General features: G+C 44.0%; 1 protein-coding gene across 4 annotated transcripts in view; it reads left to right on the top strand.

Moving 5' to 3' along the window:
- rnf216 (ring finger protein 216) overlaps window positions 1-18390 on the top strand; it is a 128433-nt gene that overhangs the window by 2567 nt on the left and 107476 nt on the right. For all 4 annotated transcript variants that reach the window (XM_018097114.2, XM_012970439.3, XM_012970438.3 and 1 more), the window contains 1 exon segment: window positions 5583-5689. In XM_018097114.2, coding sequence (XP_017952603.1) covers window positions 5635-5689 — 55 coding nt within the window. In that variant the 5' untranslated portion in view covers window positions 5583-5634.

Raw genomic sequence — 18390 nt, 5'->3', positions numbered from 1 at the left:
TGGAAGCCACTTCAAACCACACCTGTGTTATCACAAGAGCTTTTAAGACCATACCCACATTAATAGTGGTAGCGCAGTGTAGTGGTGCTCACTGTAGGGTTATCAACCTTCATTCATACAGCAACCCCCGCACATAATTAAACACCTTTTGGGACATATAATGGCTATCCAACTGCTAACAAACTCCCAGAACAAACCCGTGACAGGTTCACCTCCCACAGGTAGCATAGGGCAGGCAGACTATGGCACACCCAGGTAGCATAGGGCAGGCAGAGTATAGCACACACAGGCACAATAGGGCAGGCAGAGTATGGCACATACATACATACATACATACAGACAGACAGGGAAGGGCAGGCAGAGTATGGAACACACAGGCATAGGGCAGGCAGAACACTACCTATGTGTGTCATACTGTGGCTGCCCTATCTTGGCTGTTTGTGCCATACACACAGGCAGCATAGGGCAGGCAGTACACAATGTGGCACAATGTTGGCACTGCTCCTACAGTCTGAGATGTGAACAATGGAGGGTTTACAGTCTGAGCCTGGGGGGTGAACAATGCAGGGACTAAAAGGTGTGAACAGTACAGGGGATTACATGTAGAAACAACACAGCCTGAATCTGGGGAGTGAACAATGTAGGGGACCAGTTAATCTCAGGCCTGATTTACATCATACACAAAGGTAAGCAGCCACAGCAACAAGACAGGTGGGGAGCTACACAGAGGGGAACCACAAGACACCAATTGGTCAGCACTGGCTTAGAAAATTGAAAAGAAACTATACCCATAAAACAGCTGTCGCATGTAATTAAAACCTTTTTATGATACTTGTCTGATACTTTAGTATTTTTCTAATAGTATTTTCTGTATTGAATTTTTCTATATTCTCCTGATCCCCAGCAGCATTCTCACGATTTTTCTGAAGTCTTGCGGAGAATTTTGGCCACGGTGAATTTTTCATGGGATTATTTGATGCATTTCTGCATGCGTGGGGAGAATTTTTTGCCACTTTTGGGTATTTGGGAAAAAAGTTGCCAGGATGTGTGCCGCATCCCCCGAGTACGAGTGCTGTCAGGTTGACAGCTCGGTAATTGGCTTTATATTGTGACATTTATATTCAATGTATACTGTATATTTTGAGTCTGTCCCTAAGCTTAGGTTACAGACACGGGCACAAAACGTGTAGTGAATCAGCAGAAAAGAAAATGGGGAGCTACTGGGGGCATCTTTAGAGGCACAGATCTTTATTGTTAAAGGACTGTGGTTGCCTTGGGCTGGTACAGAAGCCGAAAACATATTGTAAAATTTCTAGCCTACTTGAAATGAATACTATCATGTGAAAAAAAAATCTTTTTTTTTTTTTAAAAACACATCAGTTAATAGAGCTTCTCTAGAAAATTCCTGCATTGCAATCTGTTTTACAAAAACAGATTTTTTTATATCTAATTTTGAAATTTCACATGGGGCTAGCCATATTCTTCATTTGCCCAGTGTGTTGTATTTATGCAGATTTTTGAGTTTTAAAAGTGCTTACCTCTGGTGGATGTAAGTGAAATGCTCAAGTTAGAGATCTAAAAGAGCAAGCACTGCTGAGGTCAAATGGCTAGGTCAGATATTATTGTGGGAGGAGAACATCAGTGGGATGGAAGGTAGGAGGGTTACAATAAGAAAACCTAGTGTGGGGAAAAGAAAAAGAAAGGTTAATCTGGGCTTTGTACCTCCCAACTGATAGAAGAGGGTGCTAGGGAAAGAATGGCTGGAGGAATTTTTAAACTAGGCAATGGGGGTTAAAGTATTATGAATAAGCTAGTGTAGATAGGGCTGGTGGATTAGAAGGGGTCATGGGGAGTGGTGTGGGGTGCTCATAGCTGATAATGGAGATCTCACAGTTACAAAGAGATCTTTCTGATGGTAACTATAGATTTAATTCTACAGTGAATACTGTAAATATCAAATCAAAATGTAACCTCTGTCTGCTTGCAAATGCATTTAACATGTCAGAGCTGGAGTTGATTGGAATTAAAGAAAGTTAGTAATACTAATTATATTATAAGACCTGGTGTAATGAAACATGATTAGGCTGTGAATTTGGATGGTTACACCATTTTTAAGCAGAGGGATTAAAAAGGTATGTCTGTCTGACTTTTTTTTTTTTTTTTTTATACAAAATACATCCGTTAAAAGCGCTACTCCACCAGAATCATGCATTGAAATCTGTTCTTAAAAGACCACCGTTTTTTTTTTTATATTTAATTTTGAAATTTGTTATGTTCTTAGTTTCCACTAAGGTGCCCACAGCCATGGGACTTGTGCTCTGATAAACTAAAGTCACTCATTGCTGCACTGCAAATTGGCATGATGTATCCTCCCTGCCTTTTCCCTCCCCATCAGCCAATCAGCATAAGAAGCATAAGTGGTAGTAATTAGACTAGCACTAAATAGTAAAAATCCAAAGTCTGCCCAGCCAAATCATGACTCCTCAAAGTACATTAAGTAGGAGAAACAATAGCTTATGTAAAAGCAATTCCATTGAATTGCTAGCTCCTTCTGAAAGCTCAGGATCAGGCACAATGACCTGAGATAGCTGCCTACACACCAATATAACAACTAAAAAAAAAATTGATTGGTTCAAGTATAACATTTTTAATGGTAGAAATAATTATTTGCAATTTACACAATGTAATTTAGTAACAGAAACGACACCATAAGGGCGACTTTATAAAAAGTCACAGCGACTAATCAGTGCAGCGAAAACCCACAAGTGATTAGTTGCACCAACTGACACAGTTCTCTATGGCGGGAAAGTCGCTGCGATTAGTCGCTGTGACCGACTTTATTAAAAGTCACAGTGACTAATCACCCCATGTACCCTAAAAATCATGACAGAATCCCTTTAAAGGACATGTAAAGCCTACATGTTGGGCATGTCACCCCCACCAAAATGGCATCATTTGTACTGCATATATACCCTCCGCTTGCCAGCACCATCACATTTTCCTAAAGCAAACAGCAGCTTTCACCCAGGGGTCATAATCAGATACATTTAAATCTGCAAACAGCATACACACACACACAGACCCTTATTCAGTATACATTTCATCAAGAATGCAGCCTGGCACGGGCAGAACTGTCTTTGATAAGTTCTGCTTTGTTTGAGCTGAGCTCAGGAGAGGAGGTTAGGAGAAATAAATTGAAGCAGACTCAGTATTCATACAGTATACACACACACAGACCTTTATTCAGCATACATTTCATCAAGAATACAGGCTCACACAGGCAGAACTGTCTTTGATAAAAGTTCTGCTTTGTTTGAGCACTGTAATGGTAAAGCTGAGCTCAGGAGAAAAAAATTGAAGCAGACAGAGCTGAGTTTCTATGGGAACCAGCAATGTCATCTCTTTACTGGCTGCTAGACTAGGGAGGCATGTTTAGTAATCTGAGCTTAGAACAACTGAACATGCCCACAAGCCAGAAATCAAAGCAAATTCCTGAGGGAGGGGGCCGAGTGGGTTACAGGAGGAGAAAGAAATCTAAGTGATTAAGGCATACATGTCAAACACAAGGCCCGCGGGCCAAATCCGGCCCGCCAGGCCTTGCAATGTGGCCCGCACCGCACTGTCATCACTGCACGCACTCTGCGCAAAAACATACCAACATACTTCGTCAGCGCCAGTGGCTCCTTCTCTCTTATGCCGCGGCAACAGGCCCTTTTATAAGGTTGCACCCGTGCGTATGACGTCACACGTCAGCGACGAGGTGCAACCTTATAGTAGTGCCTGTTGCCGCGGCATAAGAGAGAAGGAGCCACCGACATCACTGGTCTGTTGGGGGTACTTTCTGTGGGGGCTCTGTGTGTGCGGGCTGGCTACTGTCTATGGGGGGTACTGTGTATGATGAGGCAATTGGGGGTACTTATTTATGGGGGCACTGTGTGTGGGGGCTACTGTCTATGGTGGGTACTGTGTATGAGGCAATTGGGGGCGCTGTGTGTGGGGGCTACTGTCTATGGGGGGTACTGTGTATGAGGCAATTGGGGGCACTTTGTGTGGGGGCTACTGTCTATGGAGGGTACTGCTTATGGGGCCAATTGGGGGTACTTTCTATGGGGGCAATTGGGGGCACTGTGTGTGGGGGCTACTGTCTATGGAGGGGTACTGTGTATGAGGCAATTGGGGGCACTGTGTGTGGGGGCTACTGTCTATGGGGGGGTACTGTGTATGATGAGGCAATTGGGGGTACTTATTTTTGGGGGCAATTGGGGGTACTTTGTATGGGGGTTAAGTAAACCATTCAGCCCGCGATTTAGGCTGGATTTTAGCCCCTTCTCTGATTGAGTTCGACACCCCTGGATTAAGGGGATGCTGCAGCCTTACTATTAACCTCTGGACAACCAGTGTGGCAGGTATTGAAAGATTTCACAGAGGCTGGTCACTGATTAAATGGTTGTGTGTGGGGTTTACATGTCCTTTAAGTTGAGCCCATGGCCCACCCACTCAAGCCCCTGATCCACCCAATCCAGGGCCGCCCCCTCTGATGCGATATACCCCTTTTATATCACGCCCTGTTCCCTTTAATCTCTTTCCACCTCAGCTGGCCAGTTTGATGAACTGGTGAAAATTTAAAACGGACTAGAACAGGCCAAAGGTCCAGGACCAATTGGTATTCATCCCAGAGTGCTAAAAGTACTTAGCTCTGTGAATGCCAATTTTTTTTCTCAATTTACCAAGATTCTTTGTCTGGCATGGTGCTGAGTGATTGGCGAATTGCTAATGTGTTGCCATTATAAAAATAAAAAAAAGGGGGGGGACCCCATTCTAAAGGTGGCCATATAGTCAAAAATCCCCTTGTTTGGCGACCTTGCCTAACAAGCAGGTCTTTCCCCTATACACCCCAATATTGTGCTGTTGTGATCATTTGACCCAAGGGCCAAACCACAGGACTATAATTGTTGCTCTCCAGGCCATCAGATCAAGGACCATATCAACACACAGATCCAGACTTTGATCTGACAGGAAAATCAAACTCGCCCAATCGTCAGCCCCATACATGTGCCGATAAGCTGCCGAATTTGTCTGTCGGTAGCTATTATCTGCCTGTTGTATGGCATAAGCCTGAATGCAGGAACATGTAACAAGATTGAAAATTAGTTGTTATTGTTACTTTTTATTACATATCTTTCTATGAAGGCTCTCTCCTTTTTATATTTTCATCTCTCATTCTAACCACTGCCTGGTTCCTAGTAAATATGACCCCAGCAACCATATTGCTGCTGAAATGCCAGACTGGATAGCTGTTAAACAAAAAGCTAAATAACTGAAAAACAATACAACATAAGAAAAATTGAATATTGTTTTAGAATTGCAATGTCTACAACTCTACATCATACTAAAAGTTAATTTAAGGGTGAACTACCCATTTCATAGGGTTTACTCCTTGATTGCTACTGATTTTTAGATTATTTATTTGCAAACAATGTCCTATTAAACTAGAAAATATGACATCCCTACTTATAATCACAAAATATGGTTTATGATCTTGTTAAACACAGGCAATCTCTTTTTTTCTTGTCTTGTTTCAGGTCTCACTGACTGAAGCTGTCAGTTGTGCACTGATTGTGCCTTCATCAAAAGATGGAGTCACAGGATGAGATGGCTGGAATAAATCCTTTATGTCATAGAGGAAAAGGTATTTCATCTTCAGGTGGTATTGCAGAAAACTGTATGCTTTTATGTCTATAATTGGTCCCTCAGTAAGTAAACTTGGAAAACTTAGAGTATCAACTTGGAGTATAAACTTAGAGAGTATATACCAATATGCTTACAGTGGTCATACATTGGCTAAGCCTCCACAGTAATTTCCAATTGTTCTGTAGGCCGAATGCACGATCAAATAAATGGGTGACATGTGAATGGACACATTCTATAAATCAATTCCTTTTGTTCAAGCCAACAGTTAATGTAAAGACTAAATAATCACTGTATAATGATCTGCTCCTTATCTGAAAACCTTGTAGGCTATAGGGAAGAGAGGCAATTGTTTATACAGAGTTTCTCATCATATGGTGATTTGTTTTTTTCAAGCAGGAAATAGTGAATTTACTTTCAGTTTTAAAATGTTCTTTGTTTAGTGCTAGACAAGAAAAAAAACTAGAAAGGGAAGTTTGAAAACAAACTTCATGTTGGTTTGAAAAACGTGAAGTCACTGAATGAAATCTGATCTGTTGTTGGCTTTGCCTACTTTTTGTGAGGCGCTCTGCCGGACCGGCGCGTTCTCCTACCTTAGGTCGCGCCGGCCGGCAGACGCTCTCTAGTAGGGCCCCGCACTTCCGGGTTCGGCAGGGACGGCGCGGCGTTACTGCGCATGCGCGATGACGCGCGGACATGCGCAGTCGCGCGCCTTGAAGCATTAGGCGCCATCTTTGTGCAGGTTTTCCAGGTTTCCGGTTCCTTTGGTTTTGGCGCCAAATTCGGCTATTTAAACCCCTTCCTTCAGTGTTTTCATTGCCCAAGCTGGCTTCTGTTATCTTCAGTACCTGCTCTTGCATTTTGTTTGTTATTTCCGGATTTGACCTTTGCCTGCACCCTGACCACGATACTTGCTACCTGCCTCGACCTTTTGCCTGTACCCCGATTACGAATATTGCTGCCAGCCCCGACTTGTGCCTGTACCCCGACTACGTTCTGCCTTTGCCTTGCCTGTACCTCGTATCTCGTCTGAACTCCGAAAGTTTGCAGGACCCCAGCTTGGACCGCAGCAGAAAGTCCGGGGCCCCAAAAGGGCGTCGGTGAAGACCGGAAAGAGCTGGGAGTTCCTGTTATACTGTAGGAGTCAGATTTTGCATACAGCGGTCGCACACTGGTTCCCTTCTAACTTGAACGTTACAGTTAGCTTGGGCCAGACATGGAGCCATCTCAGGCCGCTGCGTCTGCTTCCTCTCTGGAATCCATTTTGGAGGCCTTTATGAAACGTCTGGAGCAGCAGGAGACTCAGCAGGTACACCTCGCACAGACTTTACAGCACATAACCACCCGCCTAGATGCATTACAGGTACCACAACAACTGCCTCAAGTGTTTCCTGATTTGCCGCCCTCTCCACCTCCGGCCCCTTCGTCATCTGTTCTTCTCTCCGAACCCAAGATTCCTTCTCCCTTGCGCTATGGAGGTGATCCTGAGACCTGTCGGGGATTTCTGAACCAATGTAAGATTCATTTTGAACTGTTTCCTCATCGTTACCCAAAAGAAAAATCCAAGGTTGCCTTTATTATTGCTCTACTTTTTGGTAAGGCCCTTGCTTGGGCTTCTCCTCTTTGGGAACGGGATGACCCTCTCGTCAACAATGCTGCTACTTTCCTTTCCACTTTTCAACAAATTTTTGATGCCCCTGGTCGAAAGGTAAATGCCTCAGCTCGCCTTATGAGAATCACCCAAGGTTCTCGTGCTGCCTCTGACTATGCCATAGACTTCCGTACGCTAGCCGCTGAAACTTCCTGGAATAATGAGGCTTTGATAGCAGCTTTTTGGCACGGTCTCAATGATTCTCTTAAAGACGAACTAGCTGCTCGTGACTTACCATCCCTCTTCGAAGACTTGGTGTCTCTCGTCATCAATATTGATACCCGCTTGAGGGAAAGACAGCTTCAAAGGAACCGCCCGCAGAGATTTACTCCAGAATTCTCCGCTTCAGCGCCCTCTACAGCCTCAGTACCAGCTTCTGTACCAGCCTCCGTGGACGAACCAATGCAACTTGGAGCTACCAGGCTTTCCGTTGAGGAACGTAGTCGTAGAAGGTCTGCTGGTCTTTGTATGTATTGTGGGAGCACCGGTCATTTTGTCAAGATGTGTCCCAACAAGCCTAAGCAACTTCCTCAACAGGAAAACTCCAGCGCCTAGGTCTGTTGGGGAAAACTTCCCTAGGCGAAGCTAATTTTTCCCCCCATGATTTTCGCACCCGAGTGTTGGTTCCTGTCTCTGTTTCATCCAATTCCAAGTATTTTTCCTGCCAGGCCTTCCTCGACTCAGGAGCTGCCGGAAACTTTATTGACCTGTCTTTTGTCAAGTCCTTTCGAATTCCTTTGATGCCTCTCAAGGTTCCGCTGTCTGCTCAGGCTGTCGATGGTAGACCTATAACTCCTGGCCTCGTGACCTGTTCCACTCCTCCTCTCCGCTTAAGAGTGGGATCACTACACTCTGAGGTAATCACCTTTTTGGCCATTCAGTGTCCCGCCACACCTATTATCCTAGGTCTCCCGTGGTTACAGAAACACAATCCCATCATTGACTGGTCTAGGGGAGATATCACGGTTTGGAGTTCATTTTGTCGTACAAATTGCCTCGATAACTTTGCTGTGTCCCTCTCTACTGTCTCTGTTTCTGTAAAACCTCTACCCTCATGTTATTCAGACTTTGCCGATGTTTTTGAGAAGAAAAATGCAGAGACCCTTCCCCCCCACCGTCCTTATGATTGCCCTGTGGACCTGATCCCTGGTTCTGTTCCCCCCAGAGGAAGGACCTACCCTCTCTCGATCCCTGAGACTCAAGCAATGAAAGACTATATTCAAGAGAATTTGTCTAAGGGGTTCATTAGAAAATCCAATTCACCCGCTGGGGCTGGATTTTTTTTTGTCCAGAAGAAGGATGGAGGGTTAAGACCATGCATTGATTACTGGGGTCTGAATAAGATTACCATTAAAAACCGATATCCCCTTCCTTTGATACCTGAGCTTTTTGATCGCCTCAACGGGGCTAAGATTTTCACTAAATTAGACCTGCGGGGGGCCTACAACCTTATCCGTATTCGTCACGGAGACGAGTGGAAGATGGCTTTCAACACTCGTGACGGTCATTATGAATATCTAGTTATGCCTTTTGGCTTATGCAATGCACCTGCTGTCTTTCAAGACTTTATTAATGACATTTTTCGAGATATTCTTTTTTCCTATGTGGTGGTATATCTAGACGACATACTGGTTTTTTCCTCATCTTTACCTGAACACATTGATCATGTCAAACAAGTACTGCATCGCTTGAGAGTAAACCACCTTTTTGCTAAGATTGAAAAATGTGACTTTCACAAGTCTGAAGTTTCCTTCCTTGGTTATGTCATTTCCTCCTCAGGCTTTAGGATGGATCCTGTCAAAGTTTCTGCTGTCCTTGAGTGGCCTCCTCCTGCTGGCTTAAAAGCCATCCAACGATTTTTTGGTTTTGCAAATTTTTATAGAAGATTCATCAAAGGTTTTTCTCAAATTGTCGCACCCATTACTGCTCTCACCAAAAAGGGGGTCAAAGATGTCTGGTCTTCTGAAGCCCAAGCTGCCTTTGAAAAACTTAAAGCCGCGTTTTGTTCTGCTCCAGTCCTCATTCACCCGGTTCCTACTCGTCCTTTCATTCTAGAAGTAGATGCTTCTGATGTCGGTGTTGGAGCAATTTTATCCCAGCGGCCTTCTTTCCAAGATTCCTTGCATCCCTGTGCCTATTTCTCCCGTAAGTTCTCCGCTGCTGAAAGAAATTATGATGTTGGCAACCGAGAATTATTGGCGATCAAACTCGCTCTTGAGGAATGGAGACATCTTCTGGAGGGATCTTCCGAGCCTGTTACAATTTTGACTGATCACAAGAATCTAGAGTACATTTCTGATGCAAAGAGACTCAATCCTCGTCAGGCACAATGGTCTCTTTTTTTTTTCAAGGTTTAATTTTTTAATTTCTTTTCGTCCAGGGTCTAAAAACATTAAGGCTGATGCATTGTCTCGGTCATTTCTAGTAACTGAAAGCCCTGATAATCCTCCTACCCCCATAATCGCTCCAGAACGTATTATTGCTCCTGTGATGCTTTCTGATGACTCTGCCTGCCCTTTGGATAAGAACTTTGTCTCTCTGTCCATGGTTCCCCAAGTACTGCAGTGGGCCCATTCTTCTTTGTTGGCTGGACACCCTGGTACTAAGAAGACTCTGGATCTTGTCCGCAGATATCTTTGGTGGCCTTCATTAGTGCATGATGTCTCGCAGTTTGTGTCTTCTTGTACAGTTTGCGCACAGCAGAAGACTCCTCGTTCATTACCTTGTGGCTTACTGACACCTTTACCTGTGCCTAATCAACCCTGGACTGATATTGCAATGGACTTTATTGTTGAGTTACCCAAGTCATCCGAAATGTCTACTATTCTGGTGGTGGTAGACCGTTTTTCTAAAATGGCTCATTTTATCCCTTTAAAGAAGTTGCCATCTGCCTCTGCTCTAGCCAAGATTTATGTCAAAGAAATTTTTTCGTCTCCATGGTTTTCCGTCCAGTATTGTCTCTGATCGTGGGGTACAATTTGTTTCCAGATTTTGGCGAGCCTTTTGTAAGTTGTTAAAGGTCAAATTAAATTTCTCCTCAGCTTACCATCTGCAAAGTAACGGACAGACTGAACGGACTAATCAATCCCTTGAACAATTTCTTCGTTGTTTTATTTCATCTAACCAGGATAATTGGTCTGAATTACTCCCATGGGCTGAATTTGCTCACAATAACCTCATGAGTTACATGAGTCCTTAGGATTCTCTCCTTTTTTCTGTGTTTATGGTTTCCAACCGAGGGCCCTTCCATCTGAGCTAATTAAATCCGATGTTCCTGCTGCGGAGGTAATGGTCCGGGACTTGAACAATGTATGGCTACTTGCCCATCAAGCGCTGCAAAAGTCTTCCTCCCTTCAGAAGACCGCTGCCGATAAGCGACGCCGTCCTGGTCCTTCCTTCCATGTTGGGGATTCCGTCTGGCTCTCTACAAGAAATATCAAACTGCATCAACCTTCTCACAAGTTGGGCCCACGTTTTATTGGCCCCTTCACTATCAAGGACATTATCAATCCAGTTTCTGTCAGATTAGATCTTCCCCCCAGTATGACTATTTCGGATTCTTTTCATGTCTCCCTACTCAAGCCTGTGGTTTACAATGAATTTTGTGCTGCTCATTCTCCTCCTGCACCAGTGCTTCTAGATGATCAACAGGAATTTGAGGTACAAGAGATTATTGATTCACGAAAATCTAGAGGTAAGGTTCAATATCTTTTACATTGGAAGGGTTTTGGTCCTGAAGAAAGGTCTTGGGTCAATGCTAAGGATGTTCATGCTCCCCGATTGATTACATCTTTTCATAGAAAATTTCCTGAGAAATCTTGGGAGCCCCCGGTGGGTGCTCCTGAAAGGGGGGGTACTGTGAGGCGCTCTGCCGGACCGGTGCGTTCTCCTACCTTAGGTTGCGCCGGCCGGCAGACGCGCTCTAGTAGGGCCCCGCACTTCCGGGTTCGGCAGGGACGGCGCGGCGTTACTGCGCATGTGCGATGACGCGCGGACATGCGCAGTCACGCGCCTTGAAGCATTAGGCGCCATCTTTGTGCAGGTTTTCCAGGTTTCCGGTTCCTTTGGTTTTGGCGCCAAATTCGGCTATTTAAACCCCTTCCTTCAGTGTTTTCATTGCCCAAGCTGGCTTCTGTTATCTTCAGTACCTGCTCTTGCATTTTGTTTGTTATTTCCGGATTTGACCTTTGCCTGCACCCTGACCACGATACTTGCTACCTGCCTCGACCATTTGCCTGTACCCCGATTACGAATATTGCTGCCAGCCCCGACTTGTGCCTGTACCCCGACTACGTTCTGCCTTTGCCTTGCCTGTACCTCGTATCTCGTCTGAACTCCGAAAGTTTGCAGGACCCTAGCTTGGACCGCAGCAGAAAGTCCGGGGCCCCAAAAGGGCGTCGGTGAAGACCGGAAAGAGCTGGGAGTTCCTGTTATACTGTAGGAGTCAGATTTTGCATACAGCGGTCGCACACTGGTTCCCTTCTAACTTGAACGTTACAGTTAGCTTGGGCCAGACATGGAGCCATCTCAGGCTGCTGCGTCTGCTTCCTCTCTGGAATCCATTTTGGAGGCCTTTATGAAACGTCTGGAGCAGCAGGAGACTCAGCAGGTACACCTCGCGCAGACTTTACAGCACATAACCACCCGCCTAGATGCATTACAGGTATCGCACACTGGTTCCCTTCTAACTTGAACGTTACACTTTTATTAACTTTGAGCCACAGTTATATAGTAAAAACCAATGTGCAAAGTTTCTGGACCCTGGTCTTACTAGTGTTTGAATGGCAGCAATTTAAATTTCCCCACTGAAAGTCAACAAGTTACATCTGATTGGCGGTTGGTGGCTCCGTCCACTTTTTCTAACCTGAAACTGCAGTTACCCAGTGACTAACTACAATGTTTGGGGACCCGGCATCAGTTTAAATTTAAACCAATAAAAGTCATCGGGTAAATAGTGGTTGGTGGGTGTTCCCACTTTTTCTAACCTTCACTCCAAGTCACCCAGTGACAAACATTGGGCACCCTGGCATAAATAGTGTGAGAATGACAGCATTTTAAATTTAGGCCTATTGAATTTAATGGATGAAATCTGATTGGCTGTTAGTGGCCCAACCCACTTATTCTATTTTTGAACTGCAGTGTCCAACTGCAAAAAATGTGGGACTAACAGCATTTTACATTTCACCATTGAAAGTCAATAGGTGAAATGTGATTGGCTGTTGGTGACTTCACCCACCTTTTTTAACTTTGAACCGCAAATACCCAGTGACTAACTTTGCAAAGTTTAACAACCCTGGAATTAATACTTAAATAATGGAATCAGTTTAAATATAAACCAATTAAATTTAAAGGGTGGAAATGGATTGGCTGTTTGTGGCTCCACCCCTTTTTTTTGTAACCAATATTTTATTGAGAGAAAACAGAATTTGGGGGTACAGAAAGGAAGAATGGAAAAGGGGGTTAACAATTTAGGCTACCCTCTAATGGAGTGCCCTTTGAAACATTGATATAGACATGGTAAACAGCAGGGCTGTGGAGTCGGTAGATAAATTCTCCGACTCCTCAGTTTCTGATACTTCCGACTCATACAGTCAATGAAAAGCATGCTTCATGGTCACTCAACGTGTTCGTTTATGCACTGCCTGCATTGGGCTTTATTCTTATAGCAGAGAAGTAATTAATTATAACTGTTTGTGAACTGGGACATTTAAACTTGCTTTATTTATTTATATTTATTCCCATTTAAATTTAGTTGGAGTCGGTTCATTTTTTGCCGACTCCGACTCCAGGTACCCAAAATTGCCTCCGACTCCTCGACTCCGACTCCACAGCCCTGGTAAACAGGGTATACATTCTATGATTGGGTACATTATACAAATTTTGAAGGAAAGTGTAGTTTCAGTAGGAGGGGTGTAAAGAAGGGAAAGGGGAGAGAAGGGAGGGAGGGGGTGGGGATTGGTTGAGAGAGGTATGGAAACCGAAGGGGCTTAGTAAGGGAAGAGGGGAGGAAGTGAAACAGTAACTGTCAGCCTTGATAATTGTTAAGGTATATGCTGATCGATAGAGCAGAGTTTATGGCTAGGACATATCGGCATCAGAGCGGTAATTCTACACGTTACTTAGCATCTAGTTGGCGAGGCCCCTGAACACCCAAATAGACCAGATCTTTTGGAAGTTAGCAGATTTGTTTTGTAGGAATGCTATTTTGTCCTCAAAACGTCTGTTGCTATTTAATCTGGCTATAACTTCGGATATAGTGGGAGGGTCTATAGATTTCCATTTGGCCGCTATAGCTATACGGGTGGCTGTTAGGATGTGATTAGCTAAGATCTGGGAATATTTAGAGAGCTCAGGAAAAGGCCTCCCCAACAGATAAGTGAGTGGGTCTTTCGGCAAGACCTGGGTGGTTAAGTTGGTTAGTGAGTCCGCTACATTGTCCCCGAGAGTCTGTATCTTGATGCAGGTCCAGAAAATGTGGTAAAGAGTACCCTCGTCTTCACAGAGTCTGTAGTTTCTGTTTCTGTAATTTCTGTAGTTGTGGTACTCCCAGACCTCCATATCTGGTGGAAGTTGTCAAAGTCATCTTGCTTACTCTGTGCCGTTTATTTCCCCATATAAACTTGTAAAACATGGTTTGCATCTCTTTGAGTGTTTTGGAGGAGATAGGAATGGGCAGTGTCACAAATAAATATAAAAAATTGTGGAGAAACTTCATTTTGAGTGCTGCTATCTTTCCAAACCACGAGAGCATGTTCTTCGACCAGCGTTGTAAGGCTGTTTTGGTCTGGTTAAGTAGTGGTATGAAGTTGTGGTCATATAACTTGTTATACTCTGAAGAGATTTTTGTTCCCAGGTAAGTGATGAAATTTGACTTCCGGTTGTATTTAAATTTAGCTTGTAGAGTGTCTAAGATGGTAGAAGGTAAATTGCCTGAGAGAGCCTCCGTTTTGTTGAGGTTGATCTTGTATCCCGAAAGGGTGCTATATTCATTTTTTATGTAAATTGGGTAAATATGTCAGCGGATTAGTTATTGTTAGTAACACATCAGCGAACAATGAGACCTTATACTGATTATCATAGACCTTGACCCCTGTAATGTCTTGATTGTTTCTAATTGCCGCTGTCAGCGGCTCAATACTAAATGCATACAGTAAGGGGGAGAGGGGGCACCCCTGCCTGGTATCATTTGAGATTGGAATGGGTTTGTGAGTTTGACCTGGAAGTTTTAGATATGTACTTGGGGTGCTATATAAGCTGTTCAATGCCTGCAAATAGGGACCAGATAGGTTCAGGTGTTGTAGTAGAGCAAACAATAAAGGCCAGCTTAATCGGTCAAACACTTTTTCAGCCTCTAGTCCTAGGAGGAGCATTGACAGTTTTGATTTTTTTAGCTATTTCTAGGAGGTTGATAACCCTCCTGGTATTATCTCCAGCTTGGCGGCCCAGGATAAAACCTACCTGGTCTCTATGGATCAGGTGGGGGAGAATAGGCGCTAAACGGTTTGCTAAGATTTTGGAAAAAAGTTTCACGTCAGTGTTTAATAAGGCTATTGGCCTGTAGTTTGTGCATAGTGTTGTGTCTTAACCCTCTTTATGGAGTAAGGACAAATAGGAGGTAAGGGTGGTGTCTGGGATGGGTGTCCCCTATAGGTAGCCATTGAATAGTTCCGTGAGGAATGGTGAAAGAATGGGCAGGTAGATCTTATAATATTTATATGGGAGTCCATCAGGGCCTGGGGTTTTGGCACTAGGCATTGATTTAAGTGTGGCTGCTATCTCTTTAGAGGTAATCGGGCTGTTGAGGGCCTGAAGATCTGAATCTGAAAGCTTGGGGAGGTTGGCTTCAATATGAAATTTAGTTAGTGGGTCCGACCCTGGGTCCTCATGTGATGGTAGGCTTAAGTTGAGATTGTAAAGTTTTTAGTAATAGTCATGAAATATTTGTCCGATTTGATTGGGGTTGTATATTGGTTGGCCTGTGGGGGATTGAATGGATGTTATTCTACTGGCTGCAGTCTGCTCCCTTAGTTTCCTTGCTAACAATGTATGTTGCTTATCTCCTTTTTCATAGTATAATTGTTTTGTCCAGATTATAGATTTTTCAGCTTCTTAGTGTTTTAGTGCTTTCAATTTCCGCCGTAGCTGTATGATTTTAAGTAACACTGATTCAGATTGGTTAGTGGTGTAGATTTGTTCTAGGGTCCGGAGCTGAGTGTATTTGTCTTTGTAGGATGCAAGATATTGGGTCTTATTATGAGTTGTTAATGCTATAAAGTGTCCTCTTATGGTAGCTTTGTGTGCTTCCCAAAGAGTAGGTAGGGCTTGTACAGAGCCTGCATTTAATTGGAAGTAGTCTTTCAAAGCCTGTTCTATTTGTTTAACTGAGTCTGGCTTGTGGAGAACCGTTTCATTAAGGCGCCAGTGTGGTTCTCTGAGAGGAGGCGTGGAAAGCTGTAGTTGTAAAGTTATGGGTGCGTGGTCTGACCATGTAATTGGATGAATATCAGTAGAGAAATCTAGGCTTAAGCATGGTTGTGAGATCAAAAAGTAGTCTATACGTGTGTGAAGTTTATGAGGATTGGAGTAGAACGTGTACTGTTTCTCACAGGGGTGGTTGATGCGCCATGAGTCAAATAATACATTTTGCCTCATGAGTTGTCTGAAACCTGTGGAGGTGGTATGTCAGGGGCGATCTGAGGTTTGATATCAGCGGTCCATTGTTTGTGAGTATACCATATTGAAGTCACCTCCCATAATCAAATAAGGGTGGAAATGGATTGATAGTTTATTCAAGATTTTATGTAGGAATGTGTTTTGGCGCTTATTAGGAGAGTAAACGTTAAGTAAACTTACTGGTGTCCCTAAAAAGGTTGCTGATAGTAATAAGTAGTGACCTTCTGGGTCTGAAATAACTTGAGTAACCATAAGGGGGCAGTCTTTATGGATTAGTATCGCAACCCCAGCCTTTTTGTGGGCATTGGATGCAAAGTAGCTTGTGGGGAAGTATCTGGAGCTTAATTTATGAGGTCTATGTACATCAAAGTGAGTTTGCTGGATAAAAGCAACATCTGCTTTCAGAGTTTTTAATTCTTTTAGAGTCAGGTACCTTTTGGTGATACTGTTTAGCCCCTTAACATTTAGTGATATTAACTTAATCATAATGTGGGCCAAAACATTTTAGAGCTAGTTTGAAAGAGGAGTATGAGTCCTCTAGCTGATTGGGGCTCTATAGCGTAGTTATGAAGCACACATGATTGTTTGGCGTATGGAATAGTTGTGGTGTCCGGGGTCTCCCAGGAACCATCATATGTGTAAAGCATATACAGTGAGCATATAAATAACATATATATCAAGGCTGAAATGGGGAAAACCAAAAACATACATAACTGGAAAAACATTCTAGTCAGATAAAGTGCAAAAGAATTACCCTTAAGGCAGTGCAACAGTCTGGAAAATTGTAACATCGGCTCAGATCAGCTAGTAATTTATGAGCCTGGAAGAGCCTTTAGCTCTATAAGTTGGTTGGTGAGGGACTGGTGGGGACATCACATACCGTTCGAAAGTCCTCTGGCAGGTTGCTCGAACAGCCAGCAAGTGAGAGATTAGTAATAGTGTTGGAGTAACACAAGTTATACAAATTGTAGGATCCATGTTAGCCTATTATGGGAGGAGAAGGGCTTAGTGCAAGTCGTGTTTCTCGTGGTGTGGTCGGGATTCTGGTCCATTGGGGGGCTGGGGCCGGTTTCGTGTTGGCGGTGACCGGCTTCCCAGTTGAAGACCAAGTGCTGTCAGTAGTTTGCCCCCTTCGGCTGGGTTGAGTAAAGTGTGAGTGGTGCCCCGGTAGTTAACAATTAGCTTGAAGGGGAACCCCCAGCAGTAAGGGATTTTGCATTCTCTCAGTTTTTCAGTTACTTGTTTGAGTTCCCTTTGTTTAGCTAAGGTGACAGGTGAAAGATCCGCAAATATTTGTATTTTATGGTTGTGAAAGTCTATGGCCGGTGAGGACCGTGTCACAGAAAGTAGCTTCTCTTTTCCTTCATAGTAGTGGAAGCGTACAATGATATCCCTTGGTGGTTTGTTGTCTGGAGGTTTTGATGCCAGGGATCTGTGTGCTCTGTCTAGGCGCCATAGTTCTTTGGGCGCATTTGGGCATATATGGGTGAATAGATCTAGGAGGTATTTTGGAATGTCCAAGTTCCCTATAGCTTCAGGTATACCTCTGAGTCTTAAATTTTGACGTCTAGACCTGTTTTCCAAGTCTTCGCATGTATCTCTAAGGTGCGCCATTTCTTCCCTTAGGGTATAATTTTCATCTTCTAGCAGTGGAAGTCTTTGGGCAATATCGTCAGTAAAAGTCTCAAGTATATCTGTGCGTTCCCCTAGGTCATTTATGTCTCTTTGTATGTCTTTGATGGCGGTTGTTACCGCTAGTGAGACTGTCTGCGTGATAGTGGCCTGTAATGAGTCTTGCAGTTGTGTAAGCTGCTGGGCCAAAATATGGGCCATGACTGGCTGTGCAAAGTCTGGATCAGTGTCCAGGGGTTCAGACTGACCTGTGCCGATGTGTGGTAGACTGTCCGGGTCCAGCGGCAGAGAGGATGGGGAGGCACTAGGCGATTCAGCCCTTTGGAGCGCTGCGTGTCTTATGGCGCCATCTTGGGATGCGGCCTGTTGTCCCTGCGTTTACGAGTGTTGCAGGTATGGAGACATCATAGGGATTTGTTCCCTGAGTTTTTTCTTGCCCATCGTTTGCAGCAGATTGGTCTCTCTGGTATATCAACCCGATCTAGTGAAAAAGAGAAGCTTTTAGCTTATGTTCGGGTGGGTTTAGTCCTCTATAGTGGGGAGCTCTTATTCAGTACCAGTGACTAACTTTGGGGACCCTGGCGTAAACAGTATGGCAGCATTTTAAATTTCAACCAAAAAAATGTAGTAGATGAAATCTGAATGGCTGTTGATAGCGCCACCAATTTTTCAAACCTGAAAAGCAGTCCCCTGTGAAGAGTTTGGGAACCCTGGTATTAATATTGTGAGAATGGCAGCAGGCTGGA

Source organism: Xenopus tropicalis, chromosome 9 (assembly GCF_000004195.4).
Source record: "Xenopus tropicalis strain Nigerian chromosome 9, UCB_Xtro_10.0, whole genome shotgun sequence".
NCBI classification, from domain to species: domain Eukaryota; kingdom Metazoa; phylum Chordata; class Amphibia; order Anura; family Pipidae; genus Xenopus; species Xenopus tropicalis.
Note: the sequence above shows the minus strand (reverse complement) of the source record. Positions and strands in the feature narration are given on the sequence as shown.